Genomic DNA, 18,692 nt, shown 5'->3' on the forward strand with positions numbered 1-18,692 from the left:
TAAACTAAGTTTAATGAGGAACATCAAGAAGGCAGGTAGAGAGGACTGAGCAAGGTAGGAGTGATCAGAGCAGAGATCAGAGAGGTATTCAGGGACCAGATTACACAGGAGCTTTCAGGCAGTGGTAATGGTTTAGATTTAATTCTCAGTGGGACACAAAAAATATGAGAGGAAATTAAACAAGGAAAAGATCTGACAGATTCCTAAAATTTTATGTATGTATATTTACACAATATAATTACACTGTTTATATATATATATTTACATTATAATATTCACACATTATAAAGTTTTATATTATAATATTATAAAACATATGTGAATTTGATAATAGGGCAAACGTGGGAAGCAAGGAGACCAGTTAGGAGATACTGCAGGAGTGCAACCTAGAGATATAGCTGGTAGTTAGCAGGGGAGATGATGAAAAGTGGTCTGATTTGGGATATATTTTGAAGGTTTAGCTAACAGAATTGGTTGATATGTGTGGTGAGGGACAAAAAGGAGTTAAGGAGGATTCCTAGATTTTTCGTCTTGAGCAACTAGATAAATATAAGTTGCCATTTATAGATATGGGAAAGACCAGAGTCAGAATAGATTTGGGAAGAAGAAATCAAGAGTTCTATAATAAACATGTGAAGTTTAAAATGCCTACTAGACATCCAAGTAGAGACAGCATGGAGGCAGTTGGCTATATGATAACAGTTGTTATTGATAGTGTAAAAAAAAAAAATCAAAAGTATCACGCTAACTACTTTTCTCAACACTTCACCCACAAGAATATGATTTTGTTAACTAGCCAACAGTTGCTGACTTATTATTCTGGTTTTAGATGGTGAATACTCTGCTGGTGAATATGTACTCCGCTCTCATGATTTTTAACAGCTTACTTCCATTTATATGAACACGTTAATGGAAATGAAAGCAGAAATGGAAACAAACACAGTTGATTGGTTCTCTCATCCCTAAATGAAGACACTCATCACATAACGTGCATTTCCAACATTCCATACACTCTGTTTACAGAATCCAATTTTCTGAGGTTATCTTAGATAAAAGGCTTTTTAGATAACAAAATCATAGTATTGTAGCTCATAATCCAAATAATAAATGTGATTTTAAAAAGGTTTTTGTGATGGTTTTATTCCACAGACTACAAATAAAATTAGAGAGTAATTTATAGTGTAGTTTAAAAGTAGGACATGCATGTCAGATTGCCTGGATTTACCCTATTCCCACTACTTAGTTGGAAAAGTTACTTAACCTCCTGCCTTAATTACTTCACCCATTAAATAAGGATAATGATAAGATTGAGGATTACATGAACTAACAAAGGCCAAGTGTTTAGTACAGTACATGACACCAAGTTCTCAATAAATAACATTATTTGTAAAAATATTCCACAAGTTCAATTCAACAAGTGTGCATTAAGCAATACTATGTGCTTTACACTGTGCTAGGCACTGTTAAAGTGACCCTGGTGATGTCTAAATACAACATTATCCTGAGCCAGACAGTAGACACATTAGTGACAATGCTTCCTGACACCACATGTAAGATTAGTTTTTCTAAATTTTGAAATCAAAATCCATGTGGCATGGTCCAGGCATCACAACCAGCCTCAGAGTGGCCGCCAGCTCATTTTCTTTGTCATGTACACATCCTCTTCTGCAATTTGTACTGACCACATATATTGGATTCTCCTCTCCCTTGAGAGAGGGTTGCTTGGAAGTATATTTGATATCTTCATTTTATCATTTCAAAGAAGGAAAGAGAGCAACAGAAAACAAACAGAAAGTTATATGTAATGGTGAAAAAGCATTGTTCAGACATGACGATGATAATGTCAGCTGCCGGACCTCTCAAAGGACATCAACCCTCTGGAACAAAAGGGCTATTTCTTTGAGCTAAAACAGCATCCAGCTCGATTCTTCATTTAATATTTTAGAAGTCAGCTCCAAAGTAGGTCAAAAATTGAAAACCAATTTTGGTTTCTTCCTCAGGTCATGTCTCTAATTTTCATGGAACTGATACTATGAGAATCTATCTATTCCCAGAAAGATGAGAAGAAACTTACAACCTGCCAATCTCAGTAAGTTCTTTTCCAGTATGATGCTGTGTGAAACAACTTTCATCCTTTCCCCCTTTTGTAAGGAAGAAAATTCTGAAATCTAAAAAAGCACATGAAAAGCTAGTCTGCCCATTGGTCTGGTGAATTAAAACCAAAGCAGAGGGCTTCCCTGGTGGCACAGTGGTTGGGAGTCCGCCTGCCGAAGCAGGGGACATGGGTTCGTGCCCCAGTCCGGGAAGATCCCACATGCCGCGGAGCGGCTGGGCCCGTGAGACACGGCCGCTGAGCCTGCGCGTCCGGAGTCTGTGCTCCGCAGCGGGAGAGGCCACAGCACTGAGAGGCCCGCGTACCGCAAAAAAAAAAAGCAGATTTCACACCAGCCACTTTATACAAGGAATATGTTTCAGTATGCAACTGTCTCCAAAAAGACGGATTCTAAGGGAAAAGGAATGCTTTACTGAGGGTAAATGACAACTTCTCAAAGTTTTTATATTAGAAACAAAAGACTTGAGGGGGCACTCAGATGAATATTTCCTAGCCCTGAGATGATGGCCCCCATGCCACCAAAACCCAGGGCAAGATTACATAAAATTTCCACAAAATGAAGGGTGTGGAAAAGTCTCTGAAACAAGTCCTATTCTTCTGGAAGAAAGGATACTCATTTTTGAACTTGATCAACTGACAAACAATGGTGTCTGTTTAAAAGGTCCAAATATATATCTTTTAACTTAACTGTTGGCTTCAATAGAAAAGTTTAAAAAGGGGCAAAAAGTACAAAGGAGTAAAACTACTACAATTAGGAATAAGAAAGTTTGAATGGCCAAGAAACATATTTTAAAACTCAATCTTTTCAATAAGCAAATAAATACATCTTTAAAAATGAAATGTCATTTTCCCCTTCCAATATGTTTGTATATCAATGCCAAATTTTAAAAATTATTATCTTAGCAGAAAAGGTGGTGGGAATAAGGATAATTTCATCAATATCGTTTTTGGTAAACTATATAATTTATCTGCTAAGGCCCTATATCAGAAGAAAATTTAAGAATATAATATGCAGGGGCTTCCCTGGTGGCGCAGAGGTTAAGAATCTGCCTGCCAATGCAGGGGACAAGGTTTCGAGCCCTGGTTTGGGAAGATCCCACGTGCTGTGGCCCGTGTGTGCCACAACTACTGAGCCTGCGCTCTAGAGCCCGTGAGCCACAACTACTGAGCCCACGTGCCACAACTACTGAAGCCCGCGCGTCTAGAGCCCATGCTCCACAACAAAAGAAGCCACTGCAATGAGAAGCCCGTGCACCGCAAAAAAGAGTAGCCCTGGCTCACCGCAACTAGAGAAAGCCCGCGCGCAGCAACGAGGACCCAATGTGGCAATCAATCAATCAATTTTTTAAAAAAGAATATAATGCTCAGTATTGATGAGGATCTAGCTACTAGGGCATTTCATAAAATACTGAGGAAGTATAGATAAACTATCTTTCTGATGGACAGTTTGACACCAGTTAAAAGCCTTAAAGTATAAGAAACAAACAACCTAAACGTCTCTAAATAGAAGATTGATTAAAGAAATATCCATAGGGTAGAATACTACAAAGCAGTATATCTCAAAAATATGTTAAATTTAAAAGAAAGAAGCTATATAATAATGTGTACACTATTTTTCCATTTATGCAAGGTTCAAAAACACTGCTACTTATAATTTGTACACAACCATCAATATGTAATTTTCAATTATTTGTTAAAGAAGAAAAAGGAATATAAAGGAAAAAAAATATCAGAGGGCATAGCACATATAAAAGGGTAAGGACTGTTCTGCAAAGCTTTTGTTTTGGTTGTGTGTGTGTGGATAAGTGTGTGTTTACTGTGTTCCAATATAAAATGTATTTCTCACTGTGGATCAACTTAAAGCAAGTTTTAAAGCCACAGGTATAGTCTACAAGGTGTAATTTGCTCATCTTCAGCTTGTTGCTCCCAAAGAGGTCTCCTGACTTTGCTCTCTACCGTGTGGCAGAAGCTGTCTTCCTTCTACCTCCAGAAGCTCTCTCAAGTCCAGACAAAAGAGAACAAGGCCCACTGAGAGGGGACCTGCCTAAGTCCTACATCTTGGTTTAAGTCCAACACCTCTTTCCCCAAGATTCACACAGAGAATGCCCCTTCCATTCAGTAGGATTCTACCCTTGAGAGCAAAAGAATACAGCCTAACTCTTTAGCCTCAACTAAAGTCAATATGATGAGCTCACCATCCTAAAAACATGTGCATTTAATATGGGAGGTTTGGAATATGGGAGAAGAAGAGTAGGTTTAATAAAGAAAACTATACTGATACATGTTCATCAAAGCATTAAAATCAATAGAAAAAAAATGAAATGAAAACATCAAGTCATCAAGGTAGGAGCATAATTAAATAAAATATTATATATCCATATAATAGGATATTTATAGCTATCAAATCATACTTTCTAAGCACATATAAATGATCTAACTAAATGATAAAGCTATAGTAGTAAATGAAAAAATATGAAAAATTATATCTGATGATTCTATGATTCCAATTTTGTAAAACAAAATGTATATTATATTGGGTTGGCCAAAAAGAACAAACTTTTTGGCCAGCCCAATATTTAGGGGGAGAGACTTTTAAGAAATATGGCATAATGATTTCAATGTTGAGTGTTAGGTTTTTCATCTTTTCCAAATTTTTTACTTGGAAAACTATTTTTTAAAAGATTCAATTAGAAATGGAAAAAAGAATCCTTCATACATACTGTCAGTGTTGAAACTCAGAGTAGATTTTTCTCTCCCACCTCTCCTTTGAGAACATCATTATAAGCTGCCCAAATGGATTAGCTAAATTTTTCTAGTTGTCTCTTAATTTACAGAGGGAAAAACCAGATATATGATAAAAGTCCTCGAGAAATAGAAAACATTCCAGAAAATCAAATACTATATTCAATCAACTGACCAATTAATCAGTTAAAAACATGTTATTATTTATTTGTTGCCTAGAAATATGATAAATGCTGTAAGGTAGAAACGCAATATAATACATAGTTTCTGTTGAGCTCCTACTCTGCATCAGAGAGTACAGGAGGCTGTCTCACATATTATCTCACTTAAAGGGCAGTGATCCAGACCAAGAGTCAGGATAAGGTAAACACATGAAACATATGTGTATGTGGGTACATAAATCAATAAGATGAAATGAAGTGCTAAATGGTACAGTATAGTAGAGTAGATAGACAGGCATATATTTTAATCACATAATTAAAAGGTCAAGAGAATGATAAGAGCTGAAACTGGCAGGAAGTATACAGAGAAACTAACTTGACACAGACCTTGAAGGATGGGTGGAATTGGGATAAGTGGAGACTATCCCAAGCAAGAGGAATGTCTTCTGCTTCTCCTGGTAGAGAAAAACATGAGATGAGGGACTTCTTGTGTGATGACACTAGTCATTAACGTCAAAGGATCAAGATGCCAGACTAAGACCCATGCACAGTTCCAGAGCTAAGCAGAGCTAAGCAGAACAACCACCACCACCAAAAGTTTACAGAATATGCCTGAGAGACCCCAAAACAATCCAGAGAGACTATGGGTTTTTTAGGACACTAGTTCTTATATTTTCAAGTGATATTCCTCTAGAGCAGACAAGGCTACCTCTTCGGTAACTGAAGGAGGTAATTCAAAGTAGTCCACTACAAGGCAGTAATTATATTGAGGTCTCATGTTTCACCTTTAAAATCTTGTATTTATGCATTCAGTAAAATGATGCCCCTAAACTTTGTGTGAAGTTGGAGCGCCAGGTATATGAGCCATGCTTATCTTATGCAGCATACTTCAGCATCTCCTAAGTTGAGAAATACATATATATATATATATACACACAAGTCTAACTCATCAGGTTCTACGAATTTTTGCTCCTCTTCCATCTTTCCAGATATAAGGTGTCAAATCTACCATTAAACACGCCACTAGGCTATCATTTAAATGCTGTGTGTCCATCTGCTGCACCCAGCCTTTTTCTTGTCTTCTTCAAACACAGTTTAACATCAGGCACTTGGCTACCAGACAATATTTTCCAAGTGGCTCTTTAATATGCAGCAAAATAATGTTTCACCTTTAAACTATGAGTGCTGGTCTTACCTCTACGTCCTCGTCCCCATCCTCTGGCTACACAACACTTCGTATTAATTTTGCTTAGGACTCTTTTTTACTTCCTTTGGGGGCAGGGACCATATGTTATTTGACTTTGATTCTCACCACCACCACCAGATTCTGCACGTGCTATATGTTCTGTTCACTTCACATTGCATACAGTAGTCTATAGTAATATTTGTGCATTAGCTCAACAGAGACAAGGGTACTCGAGCACGTAGAGAACACTGTCTGGGAACAATGAATGACATGAGGTGGTTTTAAGTTTGGTTAGCCCCACCATAATATTTATCAACTCCCTCTCAAGGCCTCCTGCATAAACCGTGCATGCTATGCCAATGCAGCCTCAACCCAAATCCAGTAGTCCCCTTCCAATGAGACTGCTAGTCTTAAATCCCTTGGAAATGCCATTGGGTCCTGATGGGAAGTAATGGGAAATAAGGTTGTAAACACTCAGATTTAAAAACCAGGTGGAGTACTTTAGACTTGATGCAATAGATAATAAGGAGCTACTGTTGGCTCCTTAACAAGGGAATACTTGATATAGTGACATATGAGAAAGATTGATCTCTGTGGAACTTAATTCACTGCAAACATAAATTAAACTTTTCTAAGAAGTAAGTCTAAATAATGAACTAAATAACAATGAAGTGTTAATAATGAAGGAACTGAAGATTTTTTAAAATTCCATTCTGGCATAATTAAGGGATAAATCAATTCACAGGAAAGATGTCACTGTTATTAAAACTTCGTTCATTTATTAAATTATGTTTCACGTGAACAGAGTGCAGGGTTATTTGACTATTATGTAAATCAGTGTCATTTCCAGTTTTTGGAAAATTGATATTAATGCCTTGTCATTGAAAACGTAACTAAATTTATCAAATTAACTTCTCTAAAGCCACCTGATAGCCACCAGATCGCAACCTGAGCCGATGCCAAATCAGAAATGTAAGTTATAGATAGCCCTGAGACTATGTGTCACCACTCATTCATCCCACTGGGTTCCTTTAAAATTATAAAACATGAAGGCTTTGTACAACTTTTGTAAATTCCATTTGAACATAATGAAATATGCTCTATCCACAATGCTTACAGTAATTAAAAATGTTTTTCTTAATAGGAGTCTATCTGGAAATAGCACAATATGGAATGATCATTAATAGACCTGCTATGGTGCTTGAATAAATGCCTAACAAGAGCACAGGCGCACATGAGTAAATTTCCTAAAGAAAATCCATTTTCATTTCAAATTCTGACATTTTACTTAGAAAAATTATACCCTTTCTTTTAATTATTTCAGTAAACATAACTAGGGTATTGTTAACTACACCTCAGAGTACTTTATTTTCTCCATTTTTTAGTAATATGAGTCTACATGTAATTAAAGGCGTGCTGCATTAATGATGCCAAAGGTCTCCAAGGGAAGCACTTAATGTCCACCTCAGAATATTATGTCAAAATTACATGCACAGAAGACTTTTTAATAATCTTTGTTTCCTAATTTAGATTTGATTGGTTCTGAAATCCATAGGTGCACTCCAGGGCTCACATTTCTACTGACATCAGCACTTCTGTGCCATAAATTATACAAACGCCCATGACTTCTTCCGTCTGTAGGCTTCTTTTGAAAGTTTCTGTTTAACGTATCCAGAAAATGAGCTGCAGGCTGGAGATAATTGCAGATAATTTTGCCATTTTTAAGCCACTGGGGTGTTGCGTGGAGATATGACAGCTAAGTTTGTCTAAACACAAAGAACAAGTCATAACTTTGTGTTGTCACTTCAGCTTTACACACAGGTTCAGATCATCCTATGTGCTCTTTATGCAAATTGAAACAAATTGTGGTCACTAGATGATCTGTGTTTTCTGACAAAGCTGTGCTACCTGAAGCTTTTACGTGGCTGAAGGAAGGACATGATCTATACTAACATGTTATGTCAGCCTAAAAACAATTGCTTAACCCTCTTCTACCCTTCAGATTCTTCACCCTTAACAAAAACAGAGTTCTTTAAGCCATCGACAACTTACAAGGAATATATCAGATTAAATTAAACAGAAAATGTATGGCCTCAATATACAAAATTCATGCATATATATGTATATGTGTATATCTATTTCTAGTCCCCTATTTCACTACCATAAGTAGAAATAGTAGAATCTCCCATAAAACTAATGTTTAAAATGCTGGTACTATTACTATACAAAAATTTAAAATCACTAGATATTAAAGAGTTATTAAGTAGGTTATCCAGGTTAATAAATAGAGATCTACTGTTAAATGGAATCATGTGGTCCTTTTTCCCTAAAATTTCACTCTAAAGTAAATGTAGCATTCATGGATGGTCACTGGCGTACAATGATGGAGGCAATGCAAAAAGCAGCAATACAAACTCTCAATGCATCGCCAATGAACTTCAACTTTATATTAGATAAATTGGCTATGGGAATTATAGGGTATTTCTCTGACCAAATGTCCCCTCGGTGCTCAGAACTGCTGTAGTCACAGCTAATAAGGGTGTCACTAGCTGAGCAGGTGATTACTGAAACCATTTTGCAGCAAACATTTACATATCAGGGCTAAGCAGTGATTGTGCTTATGTGGCAGCTGCCCTGATGTAATAGGCCATAACGACTCTGAGGGAGCAGGTATGGATGCGTGTGTCAAGGAGGGGAGAATGTGAAAGTCATAACACAAATGACTTTATGGATTCCCATTAGACCTCGGGCTAAGGAGCACCTAAACAGGTCTGATATGACAGCATCCTGAAACAGCTTTACAGCCTGTGTCAGGAAACCTTACACTAAAGAGTTTTATGGAAAATACAAAACTGCAGAGAGGAAGTGTTGCTATATTAGGTCACTATCTTTGACTTGGTATATAATATGCATACAAATAGTCTCAAACTATGTATTTAAAGTACAGATTATTAAACCTGTTATGCCAATCAAATGTATATTAAGGAGTCCAAATTAAGCACTGACAGGTAACATCTCACAAACATCACACTCTCCCATGGAAAACAATTCTGTCCAATGACAAACTTAAACCCACCAAGACTTCTGAATATCTGTATCACAGTAAGATGTAGCCTTTTAAAACACTGTCCTGTGGAGTTTCACATAAACATGTAAAGTACACATATTACTGCACTTGAGAAAGCTAAGGGATATCGTTTTTACTTTTTTCTCTTTTGGTCTCTAACATCACTTAGCCAGTAAACTGGTAGGAATTGGCTTGTTTAAGGACCTTAGACCATGTCACTGTAAAAGTCAGGCGTGAGAAGTCCTATAATGCACCCTCTCCCACTCAAGATGGGAGAAAGAGGCATGCTAAAGACACCAAGTAAACCCTTCAACACGACCGACAGGAGCAGTGCTGAGCAAGCATTCTCTTGCCAGAGGCTGACACCAGGGAAGCTGCACATTCAAATCACATGTTGAACACATCATACGGGGCCTATGCAAGTTCAAACAGCACTGTGAGAAAGGATCTTTGCTATTTTACTTAGATCTGTAAATTATTAAACAATTCCAGAAGAGAAATATTGCTACAAGTGCATGCAAACCAATATATAGAGTTAGAGTGTTCTTAATAATACGAAGATTTGGCCCAGAACTCATCCTCTGCTAAGGAGTTCTGGGCCAAACCTGTCACCTGAACAGCAATTTCACCCCAGATTTGCAATGAGATCTTAAATATGACCTTTTATGAGAGATTATTAAAAATCTTACATAAAGCCAAAAAATGTCCCTGCTCTTTTGCAGATTTATTATAGTTTTCCTAATGTGTTTGAATAGACTCCTCTTCTGGAAGTCTCTGATTTCTAAAAGGCAACTTCTTTGCAAAGCACATACCTGCTACCCAGAGAGACGGTCCTCTCTTTGAAATATTTAGTCTTTCAGAGCACTTTAGTCATAGCGACACCTAATAGCCAAGCTCTTTTTCTCACTCTCCGCAAAATCAGGTTTAGACTATAATTCAAACCAGTCCCCAAAGGCACTTCTGAAAAATGGCAAGCCCTTAGCTTTTAGGTGAAAGCACTGTTTAGTGCTCAAAACTGTTTCCTGTTACAAAACCTTTTCTACAGTGCTAGGTCTAAGATGATCTTATGCTAATTTAACTCACTAGGGACTGTGAACAGATGCTACTTTGATTAATAGTTTTACTATCCTGAAAATGCCAGGCCACGTTCAAGATAATAAAGTCAGGTAAGGATACTATCAAAATCTGCCATACGATTACATCTGTTACGTGGTGAAAAATGGGACCACAACAGTTCCTGTATCAAATAAAGACCGCCTATAACAAAAAAAAGCAACATCATAAACCAAATGAACACACTGTCTGAATCCTTTAGCACATTGATTTACATCATTTCAATCACCAAACTCTTTACTAATACCTTATGGGTATATTTTCAGCAACATCTCTAGTGAAAATTCAATTTGTCACTCCTATATTACCTTTTCACATCCCATTTACCTTACCACTCAGAAAAAGACATATATACTATGAAAACAACAAATTATCTAACTTTGCTTATCAAAAGGAGAGTATTTGAATTTGTATGCTCCATATCATTACTTTTTCAATAAACACGTTTTCCATATTCCAAACTTTTCTATGGAAAACCACAACCCTTGTAAACAAGAGGCTGCATAAGTTGACAAATAAGACTCTTCTGGAAAAGCTTCTCATGAGGCTTTAGCCCCTGTCTCCTCTTCTGCTTCCCTTCTCACTGGTCTCCTAACCGAGGATTTCCAAACCATAGCAGTTTCCTGATGAGGAAAACCAGGACATCTACTCTAGTCTTGAACTATGGAACATAGGACTAGCCTTAATTTAAATATGTATGTGAAGAAACCTTTATGTTTTTAAAGTTGGTTTACCAATGGGTTTTATCCTTATGATATCACATATAGCCTAATCATATTCCCAATCTCCAATCTGAAATTTAAACTTCAGTGGACTTTTTTTTTTTATAATTTATATTCAGTGCACTTGTCTCAGTGAAACCTTTGGTTTGCAGGAAGGTAAGTTCCAGTGCATCAATCACACTGTGCAAACTGTAATTCCAGGTGGTGCAGGCCTCCACTGAGAATGAAGCTAGCCTGTTTAGCACAAATCTGCCACTTGCAGATTCAGCTCATTACCTGAGTTGAGTCTTTACACTTAACACATTTGTATGCATATACAACATGCCCGCACTTAACATGAAATATTCTATTCAAAAAGGTTGTCTCACCATTGCACAGAATGTCTCAGGAGGGTCTCCACAGGTAATGTCCGGAGGATCCAGTTTCACTTTCAGATATTTTGTCATGTCTGTGGATTCCGGCTGACAGGCCATATAATCCCAAACTTTCCCTTCTTCTGTGTAAATCTGAGTCTTACACACATCATAATGTCCCCACACCAAAGGGTAGGGCTGCATCACTGAGGACACTGTAACCCAAAGGGCATGAATTGACAGGAATCTTGACAAATACATCTCTAAATTCTTGGCAATCTTCGTGGTAACAAAAGCCGGGTTTGATTATCTGTGGTCTCTAGTTTACATATACATGTATGTCTATAGGTAGGTAGGTTTGTATATTTAACAAAAAACAAACAAAAAAAAGAGGATGAGACTTCAAAGTAGGTTCCAAAACTAAAAGTGAAGGATTCAGATATTGCGCGTGTTCAGGTATATTGAGGACTTTGGTGGAAACCTAGCATACTTGTGCATTAGGCGTTAGCAACAACTTGCAGCTTTTTCATTGTCTTAGAACATATCTATTAGACTTGGGTCTAGTTTGGTTTTTGTAAAAGATGTCCAGCAGCAGATAATGATCTAGCAAAATGATGGCTCTCCTATTGTACATCCAATAACCCTGGGTGATCCTAGATGCTCACGGCTCATAAGCGTTGCTCAGGTGCACTGAGGTATCAGTATCTGAAGCAAAAGGATGAGTGTCTATAGCTCGGTGTCTGCTTCCCATCAATCATTCTTTTCTTCTGGCACCAACACCCTTTTAGAAACAATAAAAATAAGAGTTATTGTCCCACAATCAATGCATTAGAAAATGTATGCTATGTTGGCATTTGGGAGGTTTGATGCAATATGAAGCAAATTGGTGTAATGTGGACAACCTTTACTTCGCTAGAATGAGCAAACCACAGAAATCATTCACATCGGGGAGAATTTTGAAATGAAGGATTTAACACTTCCGTAACAAAGACAGATGTTTGCGTTCCAGGTGAGTTACAGGTTTTCGCTTCAAAAATTATATTTCCATCTTGACAAAACCAAGAGCAAGCAGCTAGATTAAAACATTTCTCAGATATTGCAGTGCTGGAAAATCTTCCAGGAGTACAATGGGGGATAGGAGCGCTTTTATAACAATGACAAAGAAGTGATAACTACTTCTATGCCTTTTGTCTCTTAGCAAAGAGACCCTAAAAATCTACAAATTCCTTGTACATTTCTTAGCTTTTGTTAACTGGAGTGAAAACCGGCATTGTTGGCACGAGCCTCTCCCTTTGCATTTGCTCATTATATTGGAAGAAGTTAGCATCATTTGTTTAGTTGCATTTAGTGATAAAGATAACTTGGCTCCCTGAAAAAAAAATTCAAAAATAAAACCAGAGGAGCAAATTTTCCTTTCGTAAGAATTTTCTATTTTCTTATATCTTTTTATAGCTATTACATCTGCATTTGCAGTTACTTTCTGTAACAGAAGAAGAGAATTTGTCCCAAAGGCGAATATTATATGCTGCTTTAAAACTAAAAGCTCTGTAGTAAAACGCACAATTTAAAATGCACATATAAAAAGAGCCGAGGGTGAGTTAACAGGCCATGAAGCAGAATAATATGGCACTAATTCTAAGAGAAAATAAAAATTACTGTTTAAAAGTACTTCTGGTTAACTGATAATACAGCCTACATAACTATGAGTATAAATCATTGCTGAGTTTAACTGGCAACTTTTCTCTTTAGAAATCACTAAATCCAAACAAACTATAATATTTGGAATCCAGGTGTAAGAAAAGCGTATCTGCTTAATTAGTTGGTTTATATTGTCATAGTCCCAATAATTATTTTTTAAATGTAAAATGACAAAAAAGCCTACAGTTTTAGGAAATACCATTATAGACCCTTCAATTCACACTAAGCAGTTTAAATATGGAAGTTCACTATCCTCACAAAATCTTATAAAGGAATTCACTATATTTAAATAATGTACCATCTTAAAATGAACTAAGCCACAGAGACTATGAAATGCCAACAGATGGCTGAATTGTGTTTCCATAGCAAAGTAATTTATAATAATTGCTTTATGGATACAAGTGCAATTTTCATTATATTCAATTCATAAAATGTTATCATACTGCTGTAATTTGTGATATTTTCTATTAGGAAAAGTGTTGAATATTTGAGTTACTATGAAGCAATAATTAGCAGTTTGTCTAAACATGTATAAACTACAGATTTGCATCTGCCACTTTCTTATAACGTAAAGACTATATAGTGTTGAGTACATTTTGAAATCTAAACCAAAAAAAAAAAATCACAGAGAAGCATGTGTTGTGGCTACTACAGCCTTCTGCTTTTTTCGGATTCATTAGAAATTTAAGTTGATATTTTCAGAAACAGCGGACTTTTGACAATAATCCGAAAAGTATTAAAATAATATAAATTTACATTTTCTATTATAATAAGAACAAACACTTTTGCAGGGGGATGAAGGGGAGGAAAAAGTAGGCCTTATAACTGAAGCAGTGTAAAATCTACTACACCAGAAATTATTAACTTAAATTCTTAGTTTCAAATACATAACAATTTACTTATCAAGAACCATACGCTCTTGAAGACCTGGAATGAACTTCTTTGAGTTGGAAATGAGTGAGCACTACAAGCTAATTTTTAATATTATTTTTTAAATATGACCTTAAGTATATATTTGAATTCTCTGAGATTAATCATCACATTTTTTAATCAATAAATACTATCCCCCTAATCTATTTATTCTTGGCTACTGTCTTCATCCACCTTTTGCCTCACTTGAATCACAAAATAAAGGATGACCATATATATGTATGCTAAAAATTTGGAAAAATTTCCCACTAGGGAAATGTGTGGGAACCTGTTACTATTTCCTGACACAACAGCAATCCCAGTGTAACGAATTCTCATTAAAGTACACCAGAATGATAATGATGGTCATTACACAGAATTATGGACTACACCATTGATTTAATTTAGAAAGCTGACAAAGAAAAATGCAAAGGAGTACAACACATTTGAATATTAGGCGGTTGCAGGGCTGTGCGACAGACATTCTTGACAAGAAGCAGCCAATTATAGCTTAAATTTCTGGCCCATAACCAGTTGTGATTAACAGTTTTCCATTACATTACAGACATATTATTAATGTATTAAAAATGTCAGGCTTTGGCAAGCACTAATATGGCATGGCTCAGTCAGTCTGCAGAATTTACATTTAATGAGCTCCCATTGACACAGAAAAAGATATTGACCGCAGCGTATTACAGATCAGGAGGAGAGGGTCACTAAGTTGTTCTTTAACGTAATTATTTGATTTCATTCCAGCTTTTATGTTTGTAGCATCACTTAGTGCGGATCCTTCACGTTAGGATCTCCTTACTTTTCAGTGCCACATACATTTCAAAGAAAATCCTCTTAATTCAAAGTTAGAAAGAAATTAAATCTGTGAACTTCCATGACACACAATGGAAGAGAAGCCTCTGTCAAAATCAGGAATTTTCTATTAAAGTATAATTATGGAGTTTTCAAAGAAAATAAAATGATTTTAAAATAGGATATTATTTACCCCTTAACCTCTCTTACCTAATGGCACCAGTTCCCATCTGGCTATGCTTTCAACTAGGTTAAAATCACCAATAGCTTCTTAAAAGCTAGGTCATCACAGCAAATAGCCAGGCAAACCAATTATGAGAAGGACAGTCAATGACATATTCGGGGATTTAATATACTAAACCAATCCCTTCTTGCCCATAACTGAACTAATTGCCAAGTAACGTGGGCTTTGAATTTGTCTCAGGTGTTCGTATCGCGTAAATGTGAGCAGCTTCAGAAGAGCTGTGCGCGGCCTCAGTTCTAGTTCTTTACTTTGCGGACCTTGGGAACTCACTGTAATCAAATAGTGCTATCATCTCTACCTGTGCACTAAAGTTTTTGGGAAGTCCTCTTTGATAGAAATACCCATTAATATGCCATGAGTACTCCATAGACCTCTGACTGGTATATAAATTTGCAAAGCCGCTGTGAAAATACAAAGTTACATCATGCCCTCAAGTTGATAGGTGTTACTGATCTGGACTAAAATGGGCTATAAAATGGCTTTGCATACAAGGAACATATCTTTTTCCAGGATTCTGTAGCTAATTCCCTTCCACTTTGGGTTAACTTTGCAGAAGGTATTTCACAGGTCCTTTCTTTCATTAGAAAAGAAGCCTCCTAAACATTACATGGAAGTAACAATGATCAAAACTATAGACAATTACATTCCAAAAACAACTGACAATTTCATCAACAGAGAGGAAAATACTGACAGTAAATCCACTAACTCTAGCTGGCTCTCGGCATTTGTTTTACTGTATAATCTCGCTAGGAGGAGAGGTGGTGATAGTAGGCTATTTATTCCATAAACACTCAGCTCTTCAGGGGCACCTGAAATAGACAGCTATTGACTCATTCCTCATAGACATTAAGAATTTTATAAATATGCATGTTTCTGAATGGGAAGGAACAAAAAGAACATTGACTATAATCATATTCCATTGAGTGAAAAATATAAGGAGATAAAGACATATCCAAATTCCATAACCTATCAAAATTAGCAGTTTCCAACACTGTCATAACAAGATTGACTAGATGAGATACTTAACATATATTGAATGCTCTTTGCATTTATTTGTTGTGAAGAAAGCATTTTCTAGTCATCTTAATGGGAGATGGGAGTCATCTTAATTTGCTTCTATCCCTTTAACTGTCTTTCAAGATATAAGGAATTTAACATGTACTGCAATATCATTGGCATATTTTACTCATACTTGATTGGGTATTATGAGCAACCGCCTATCATGAGATTCTTAATAAAACCAAATAACACACCTTAGGATTTGGAAGATCTCTGTTTTCACCAAGAGACTAATGATTAGGGAAATTAGATAGCATATATTTTGCAGGATGTTTGGGGATGGGATAATACATAAAATTATTTCAGAATCAGCTAAGTCTAGAATAAATATGCTATTTCATTAATATAGAACAACAAATCTTTCATTGTCATGTAGAGAAGTTCAGAAATCCAAGGTTTCAAATACACATTTGATAAAACCTACACCCACCTAAAGTTTTGAAACAAAACTCTGGATTCTGAAGATAAAATTATTTTTAAAAGTATGCTAAGTCTTTTACTGACCTATACACACACATTCATACACACACGTTTTTCCGTTAACATACAATTAATTTTCTGAGTTGTATGACATTTTCTTTCTTTCCAAGTGACTTGGTGTTTTTGTAACTCTAAAACTCTCTCTTACAAATCCTTACAACAGTTAGAAAGCATATCAACTAAGCATGCAATAGTTTAATTTTTTTAACATTACTATTTTATGTTTTTTCAGAATAACAACAGAGGCAAAGACAAGTATATGCACCACTTACAAATATACAAAAGGAAACAGCAAAATACATTAGCCTTCTCCTAAAACCTAACCTGAATCATATTAGCACACCTACCCAGTGAAAGCTGATGAAACAAAAATCTCAATAGGAAAAACAGTCTTATGTGCATATAAGATCAACTGTTTTCTTACAAAATGTTAAGATTACCCTTTTAAAATTTCACAATAGGAAGTATCACCAAATTAATAGCTAACTATATGGAATTTTGAATTCCCTCATGTTGGTCTACAGTGGTGAAATAGATCTTATTTCATGGCACCCAGAAAAGAAAAGGAAAATAGATCCCTTATGTATGGTAAACTAGAACAACCTGCTGTGTGAAATACTTGAGACATTGTTTCTTTGCAAACTGATCCCCATGCAAAGAACCGAATTTCATCTTAATGAAAAATTGAAAGTTACTTATCTTCCAAAAGAATCTTGAACAATTATGGAGCTGATTTTCCCTTGCCAAAGAGAAAAGGGATGGGGAGCATTTAAGGCAGTCCAAGTTACAGTTCAAAATACTTAATGAATGAAACCTGGGGTTGTTAATTCCCCAAGGTTTTTTTTTTTAGAGATGATCTCAAGGACTAGACAAATAAGAAAAACCTTGCCGCTACTGCGAAAAAGAAAATTTCTAGAAAACTTTTTTCTAACAAGCTGAACCATTAAGTTTATTGAATAAATGATTTTATTAGAAGATTCTTCTGTTTTGTTCCCCAATTCTGTAAGATAAGAAAACTTTTAGTATTTTCAGTCATAAAATAGGGCCTTATTTCTAGAGCAAATCTACTGCCAGATACACCATATGTTTAGTGGAATTTTGAATCTTACTCAGAATTTTCCATTCCAAAGATTGACAAACTGTTATGATAATGAGTGGTTCCATTACCATTCCCTGGGAAGACTGGGGGAGGAAGTGGGAAACAAAAGCCTCTACTCTCTGGAAATCTATACCTGATGCGAGAATGGAAACGCTACCTCCAGCTTTTCCAAATAAAGTTGCTTAAAATCTCCGCTAGAAAATTTCCTCCCCTGCCCTGTAAAATGACAACCTCCTGAGTGGATTTCTGGAAAAGACAAAAAGAAAAAAGAAGTCCGAGCGAGGTTACTAAAATAAACAGCAGAGGGCGCAGTTTCTTTTCTTATCTAAGTTTTCCCGTGTCTGAATCACTTAATTGGTTATTTGGGGCCCAATAATATTCAGTATTATTTGTATTATATATAGATATCCACAGATCCATACAGGATTCAATGTCTCTAGCCGAATCCATCAACCCCTGAGAAAATATTCCACATGAAATTCCTACACCAAGTCTTTCCCTCTTTCAATTTTCCCTTCTCCCCAGCTGCACAACATGGGATAGTAATGCTTTAATCTCGCACCAATAAAGGAGATTAAAAGAAAGGAACTTCAAAAGCTCAGTGTGGCCACCAGCTCCACAGGGCCGGCAAGAGGGCAAGTTTTTTCCCCAAGCAAGGACAACTGGCAAAGCAAGAGAGAAGAAAAAGAAAAGAGAACCCTCCGATGCGTTGTGTGCGGTCAGGTGTCGGGGGTGGGGAGGAGGAGAGCGAGCTGTGTATCTGTGAGTCCAGGCACTGAGTACAACACACACACACGTAACCTGCCCGGGGCGCACACCAGGAAGACTCGTGTATGGGTGTGAGAGTGTGCGGGGTGTGTGTGCGCGCGCGCTGCCTCCACATGGCGCTTCACAAAGTTCCTCGCCCACCCGGAGCCTTCCCTCCCGCCCGTGGATTGCGCG

General features: G+C 36.6%; 1 protein-coding gene across 1 annotated transcript in view; it reads right to left on the reverse strand.

Annotated features, from left to right (window-relative positions):
* The window catches only part of NTNG1 (netrin G1), a 317,635-nt gene extending 305,917 nt beyond the window's left edge, over positions 1–11,718 (reverse strand). Inside the window, exon 1 of the mRNA XM_024757500.1 lies at positions 11,473–11,718. Within this exon, the coding sequence (XP_024613268.1) occupies positions 11,473–11,718 (246 nt within the window). The remainder of the gene's footprint in view (positions 1–11,472) is intronic.
* Positions 11,719–18,692: the final 6,974 nt, after the last annotated feature.

This window comes from Neophocaena asiaeorientalis, unplaced genomic scaffold, assembly GCF_003031525.2.
Source record: "Neophocaena asiaeorientalis asiaeorientalis breed wild unplaced genomic scaffold, Neophocaena_asiaeorientalis_V1.1 scaffold1037, whole genome shotgun sequence".
In the NCBI taxonomy this organism is placed as follows: domain Eukaryota; kingdom Metazoa; phylum Chordata; class Mammalia; order Artiodactyla; family Phocoenidae; genus Neophocaena; species Neophocaena asiaeorientalis.